This window comes from Myotis davidii, unplaced genomic scaffold (genome assembly GCF_000327345.1).
Source record: "Myotis davidii unplaced genomic scaffold, ASM32734v1 scaffold13, whole genome shotgun sequence".
In the NCBI taxonomy this organism is placed as follows: Eukaryota; Metazoa; Chordata; class Mammalia; order Chiroptera; family Vespertilionidae; genus Myotis; species Myotis davidii.
This window is the reverse complement of record NW_006286243.1, coordinates 2,429,681-2,436,990: the sequence shown is the minus strand read 5'-3', so window position 1 is coordinate 2,436,990 and position 7,310 is coordinate 2,429,681. Positions and strand designations below refer to the sequence as shown.

The window sequence follows — 7,310 nt, the reverse complement described above, 5'->3', positions numbered from 1 at the left end:
ATGTTGTATGTGCTGATTTTAAAGAACCTCCTTGATGTTTGTCTCCTTATAGTTAAAAATACCATGGTGGTCACCTCCTCTCTGATTTACTATAGCTTGGGAATAAAAATATTCAATTCCTCAAGACTCCATTATATATTTAAACAGTATATACCTTGGAAGAAAGCACACTTCTAATGTTTGTCTTCATTTACTATACTGGAAATGGGATAGCATATAGAGGTTGGCTTTCACAAATACAAATAAAAGCAGCAACAAGAAAATAAGAAATCTTACAGCAATAAAGTAGAAATATAAAGCTGTTGTATGTTAATAAAACAAGTTTAAAAACTTACTTCAAGGTTATAATAGGTATAAAGTTAAGAGTATACATACTCAGTGCCAGTACCCAAAGACTTTAGGTAGCCATACACAAATTTCCCGATACTCAAAAAAAGTTAACACCTAGCATGTTTTGAGAACAGTATTTCCCAAACTATGTACTAAAGCACCAGTGCTTCAAGATGCTTTGATGTTCTGTTGTTTTGGTTTTTAAAAAATATATTTTTATTTATTTCAGAGAGGAAGGGAAAGGGAGAGAACATCAATGATGAGAGAATCACTGATTGGCTGCCTCCTGCATGCCCCCTACGGGGGATCAAGCCAGCAACCTGGGCATGTGCCCTGACTAGGAATCGAACTGTGATGTCCTGGTTCATAGGCTGTTTGGTACTCAACCACTGAGCCACGCCAGTAGAGCTTCAAGATGCTTATAAAAGATAGCTAAGAAAGTTGTTTTCTAAAATTTTCCCCCAAATATATGTAAGAACTATAGTTCTTATCACATGAAGAACTGCCTTTAGTAAAAAATGCTGTATCCAAGGAATGCCAGAAAGCTGCATGGGTTATTTTATGACCTTCAATGTATACCTGCAGCATTTATCAACAAAGTTGAAGTATGTGGTTTCCTTTGGATTATTACTGATCTTATGTTATAGATCTTTTAAAGTTTTAACACGTATTTTGCTCTTTTGTTCTGCAAGGAGAGAAAAATAATGTGCATAAATAAAAATATTATTGTTTATTGAACCAAATTATTTATCTATGAAACCACTTTTTTTGGTTTCCTCCTTTAACCCAAATGCTCAATATCATGATTGTCAGCCAACTGGCTTAAATGGGTTCTATGGGCAAGTAAACTTGAAGACATTTTCTTATGTTTCTCCTAAGAGAGAATATTAGAATTTAAAATTTAAAAAAATCTTAGAGGTCATCTAATTTAGCTTTACACTAAAATTGAATAATCCCGTTTTAAACTCCTGACATTTGGCACTGCGCTCCTGACAATAGAGGCAGTCAATATCTTCCCAACATTCATTTTGGCTGAACCAAAGTATTATCTCATCACCCTCAGCTTCATCTCACCTACAAATCTGATAAAGATGCTTTTTATATTGTCCACAAATTAAAGGATTTAAAGAGATATTTAGAGAAAACATAAAAAATCTATAATCAAAATATCAATCAGAGTTGAAGTTTAGCTTTTACCACTTATTAGCTGTGACTTGGACAAATGGCTAAATGTGCCAAGCCTGTTTCCTTACTTACAAGATGAAAAACCAGATGAAATTTTGTAAAAACCTTTGAAAATTATAATGTACTATATTCAATTATCTAAAACAGTGGTTGGCAAACTCATTAGTCAACAGAGTCAAATATCAACAGTACAATGATTGAAATTTCTTTTGAGAGCCAAATTTCTTAAACTTAAACTTTATAGGTAGGTACATTGTTATTAACTTAATTAGGGTGCTCCTAAGCTGGCCTTTGCTAAAAACGTCCTCAATCTGATTGAGGTACGTTCACTGAGGTCGCCCCCTTCCAACTCTCCCATCCACACTCGTCTTGTATACTTGTTTCAGATAGATGAGTGTGGATAGGAAAGTTGGAAGGGGTCGACCTCAGCGAACGTACCCCAAAACAATGTACCTCCCCCGCGCTGTGTATCCCGTGGCCCAGGTGCGCTGCGTCTCTAGTCGCCCGACCGACACCCTCCACTTTTTCTAACGACACTTCTTCAAAATAGGCTCGTCCAGGCTGAAAACCGACTTCTGCGCATGGGCCACGAAGTTTCAATTGCACTGTATGTGCGGGCCCGCATGTGGTATTTTGTGGAAGAGCCACACTCAAAGGGCCAAAGAGCCGCGGTTTGCTGACCACTGATCCAAAACAATGGATAATTAAAATAATCTGTACTACAGTTATCATTAACTATTACTTATAATTCTCTCACTTTCTAGATGAGGATAATAAACTGCCCTTGTACATTACTTGGTTTATTCCAGAAGTGATTAATGATAGTCTACAACAGCGGTTCGTGACCCCTTTGGCGGACGAACGACCCTTTCACAGGGGTCGCCTAAGACCATCCTGCATATCAGATATTTACATTACGATTCATAACAGTAGCAACATTACAGTTATGAAGTAGCAACGAAAATAATTTTATGGTTGGGTCATAACATGAGGAACTATATTTAAAGGGCCAGAAGGTTGAGAACCACTGGTCTACAAGAATATCTAAAATATACAAATTAGAGGCATCAAAGTAAATGAGAGAGCAAAAATCAAAACATGGTAAGAACATAAAACAGAACCTGAAATGAGGCCAATACAAAACCACAGATTTGGCTCTAGGCCTTCTAGAATAAAAAAATAAAAAATAAAACATAAAAAAACTCTAGGTTATTTGCATAGTTCATGTTTCTGAGATGAAACAGTCATTACTCAGGAAAAGCGCAATCATTCCTAACATTAAGACCAGACAAAAAACTCTCTCTTGAGAGTGCTCATAAAGAAATATAACAACAGTAAGTTCAACAATATCCTCAGAGGAGGCACAATAAAGGCTGGTGGCAGTGGAAGAATTCTACCAAGAACAAATACAAGGCAGCCCCTTAACACTCCTCTCCGTTTATGTACCTTCACTAGGGAACAATTTTAGAGTATTTAGAGAAATAGATATTATCTCAAGCCATTGTCAGGTAATACATGTCTCACGGGCACACTTTTAACAATTTTTGAATCAAAGAAATGTGATATCATAATCTCTAGAAGATTTCTGGAATACAAGTAACCTATGTTCATTAAATACAGACTACACTAGGGGCAGGACTGACATCTTTGAATAGAAGGATCTAACATGGCTGCATGCCTAATAGGAAGAAGACTATCCCATCTCTACCTGGAGACATATCAGGAAAATGGCTGGCAGAGCCATTATCTTTCTTAAACAATAATTTAAGTATTTCTTGCAACACAGAGATAAAAAGGGAAGTCAAGTCCCCAATATTCTGATTCATAAAATTTTAGCCTGAAAGATTTAAAAGATATAACCAGAACTCAGTGGCTCCCAATAGTTCAAGGGGGCTGGCTCGTCTAAGATAATAACTGTTCTGATTTTCAACCCAACTTTTATTCCCCAATACTCTTTAGTCATCCTCTTTAGTCTGCCTAATAGAGTTTTAGGTCCCTGAAGATGTTTGATTATGCCATTTTCAAAAACAAACACAAGTAGGATGATATTTTAAGTAAATCTGAAATAAGTGTAATATAAACATTATTAATAGAATTTCACCATATGCACAAATTTTAAATAATGGGGCTCTTCATTAAATATTAAGAATTTCACAATTTCAAAGCTGGCAGCTGAACTGCAAAATTTGTTTACCCTGTTACCACATAGTGGTACTTTAGTCATCCCCAACAGACTCATTATTTGAATTATTCAAGATTTTAAGACTTCATCCCTAACTGCAGTAACTTCAACCAATCTATTATTAATAACCCTTACCTGAATATCAGCTAAAAAAAAATGACATCAATACTGTTACACCAAAATACTTGCAAAATATTTATATCACTAAATCCTACCTCTAGTAAGCCTAAATTTATTTCCCTGACATATCCCAAGATCTTAAGCAACTTCAAACCCACTGCTTAATAACCACTTCTAATTTGTCAAGTAAGATTAACTTAAGACACTAACGTCCTCTCTTCTTCTTCTTCTTTTTCTTCTTCTTTCCAGTTGCTCCATCTCCATCTCCATCTCCATCTAAGAAAAGACAATTTCAAATGCATATTCATTTAAACCGAAGGATAAAGCAAGCAGTCAGGTGTATAGACATATACACTGCATCTGAAATAGCATATGACAAAGTTGACCTAATACTTTTATGACTTCTTATATTGCTAGCTTTAAGTATCAGAATTTGACTTGTGTAATCAAAAGCACTAGTCAACTGCCTGGCCGGTGTGGCTCAGTGGTTGAGCATTGACTCATGAACCAGGCCATCAGTTTGATTCCTGGTCAGGGCATGTGCCCAGGTGCCAGGCTTAATCCCCAGTAGGGGGTGTGCAGGAAGCAGCTGATCAATGATTTTCTTTCATGATTGATGTTTTTATCTCTCGCTCCCTCTCCCTTTAGTTTGACTTACTCTATTAAAAGAAACGCTGATAAGGTATTTTAATTTTTTTATATATTTTATTGATTTTTTACAGAGAGGAAGGGAGAGGGATAGAGAGTTAGAAACATTGATGAGAAAGAAACATCGATCAGCTACCTCCTGCATACCCCCTAACTGGGGATGTGCCGCAACCAAGGTACATGCCCTTGACCGGAACTGAACCCGGGACCCTTGAGTCCGCAGGCCAATGCTTCATCCACTGAGCCAAACCGGTCAGGGCTGATAAGGTATTTTTAAATAAAAATATATTAAAAGACATCTTTTTTAAAAAACTAGGAAAAGTAACTAGTGTTAGTTTAATACCAATAACAACTGTGTGACTTCAGCTAAAATACTAGTTAACAATTTACATATGCTTTGCAGTTAAACACTTGTGTTTCATGACCACATGTGATCCTGAAAGCAACCCTATAAGGTAACAAAGAGTGTTTAAGGGACATGCCTAAGATAATCCCAACTGATAAATGGCAGAATTGGACCAAAATATAACCCAGTGCGGGTATTTGAGGTCTCGCATTTTATCTTATCCTGCATAGTTGTGATTAAACAAAGTGTTCTCCTTCTGAGTCAAATTGTATGCAAAAAAAGAGGGCATATTATACACTTCCAAGTTTCAGAGCTCTCAGATTCTCTGATGCCTAAAAATAAAAGTCAAGAACTATTTCAAAAAGTAGTTGGCAGAAAAGTATCCAAACCAGCCAAGATCTGCTTGCCAGTTTTTATAAAACCTTCTATGAAGCCCATGCTCATACCCTTGAACTCTGAGAAATTATAGAGGATATTATGATGATCAAGATTAAAAAGTGGAAAAAAAAGATTAAAAAGTGACTTAAAACATTTAAGTAAAGGTATAAAACATAGACTTAAGCGTCTGAATTTCTAAAAATGCTACTTAATAAATTTCAACAATTATTTCTCAAGTACGCTAATCTATCCACAAGTCACACTGCTATGACGGATAAATAGAATACTGACTTAATTAGAAGTTGACAGTTTAATAGCACGTTTCCCCCTACAGTATTCTTTTAAATGTTTTACCTCATGGCAGTAATTCATCTAACATCAATTATTTTAGATAGTGAAATCCACACCCATAAAACAGTATCAAATGACTACTTACATTTTTCTGCTTAAAGAGCTCCATTTTTATTCCCGGGCTGACAGGCAGGAGCCATAATAGAAATTATCTCACCATGCTACCTACTATATTCTTCTATTATAATTATCACAAAACATTATAATCACTGGTTTACACTGACCCCTTATTCATTTGTAAGTTTCTCAAGGGCTAGAGGAACCATTTCTTAAGAAAAGTGCCTTAGCATGTGGTATTTAATCTATTCAATAAAAGTGTTCCTTTAGTCTATTTTATCTTATTTTTATTTTTGCCCAATGGAGAAACAGGAAACAGCAGTTTAGCAAAGAGGGAGGAGGAAGAATGATATAATGGTTTAAGTGGATTGAGTCAGCGGATCCCAACCTTTCGGACCTCACAGACCACCAATGGTGGTGACCGCTGGATTGAGTGTTAGGAAATTGCCAATATTTGACTTACAAAATTTCAATTCCTTTTGTTTGAGCTTCTAAAACAGCGGTTCTCAACCTGTGGGTCACGACCCCTTTGGAGGTCAAACGACCCTTTCACAGGGGTCGCCTAAATACATCCTGCATATCAGATATTTACATTACGATTCACAACAATAGCAAAATTACAGTTATGAAGTAGCAACAAAAATAGTTTTATGGTTAGGGGTCACCACAACATGAGGAACTGTATTAAAGGGTCGCAGCATTAGGAAGGTTGAGAACCACTGCTCTAAAATAACAAGCACACAGTGGAAACACAAATTTTGCTTGACTTACTCATTACTGGTTTGAAGATGCAAAAGCCTAACAAAAATAACATGGGAATCTTTTGGAAACACAATTTTCCTTTTCCTCATGTGTCAGATAATCAATTCATATAATTCTGCACTACAATTTTAACTGTAACCTTTCATCCAACAAATGTACCTGGGTTCTTAAGTGAGAGGCAAAAGGGACAGAATATTAAACAAGATAGCCTTTGCTCTGGAACAACATTTAATGTCTAGCATACTGCTACATACACTAGACTCAACCTAAAATGCTTCAAGAAGTATACAAGCCACCATTTATTGAACCCTGGTGCCAGGATGGTGGTAGAGCCAAGATCTAAATATTAAACTAAATATGCTTATAATTCCACCCAACATACCATGCTGCAATTTGGTTTCTAGATGTTTTTCTTTTACAGCATCCCAGGATATTCTTAACAGGCAGAAACTGTTCATATTTATTTGTGTCCAAATCAATTAATATTTGTTGAATGACAGTTGGACATCCATATGCAAAAAGGTACCTTAATCTCTACCTTGCACTACCTACAAAAATTAATTTTAAATAGACTATAGACCTAAATGTAACAGTGAAAAGTGTATAAAACTTAAGAGAACGTAAGAGGAAAATCTTCATAATAGTAATTATTTAGCTTTTTGGATAGAATGAAAAAAAAAAACCATGACTAATAAAGGAAAAGAAATAGATAACTTGGACCTCATCAAAACTGAAACCTTTTCTGTTGCAAACAATACCAGCATGGGAGAAAATATCTGTAAAAATATGTACCGTATTTGCCGGCGTATAAGACGACTGGGCGTATAAGACGACCCCCTAACATTTCCACTCAAAATACAGAGTTTGTTATATACTCGCCGTATAAGACTACCCCCTCTTCCGCACACCTTCCACACACCAAATAAAAGGTAAAACAATATCAGATTTGAT

At 36.0% G+C, this 7,310-nt stretch overlaps 2 protein-coding genes across 2 annotated transcripts in view; one reads left to right on the top strand and one right to left on the bottom strand.

Moving 5' to 3' along the window:
* Positions 1 to 7,310, bottom strand: part of METAP2 (methionyl aminopeptidase 2) — a 34,687-nt gene that overhangs the window by 20,120 nt on the left and 7,257 nt on the right. Inside the window, 2 exon segments of the mRNA XM_015559984.1 lie at positions 4,028 to 4,059; positions 4,062 to 4,093. Of these exon segments, the coding sequence (XP_015415470.1) occupies positions 4,028 to 4,059; positions 4,062 to 4,093 (64 nt within the window).
* Positions 4,621 to 7,310, top strand: part of LOC102757489 (uncharacterized protein C3orf20-like) — a 97,764-nt gene continuing 95,074 nt past the window's right edge. Inside the window, exon 1 of the mRNA XM_015559982.1 lies at positions 4,621 to 4,641. The gene's annotated coding sequence lies outside the window, so the exon portion shown is untranslated. The remainder of the gene's footprint in view (positions 4,642 to 7,310) is intronic.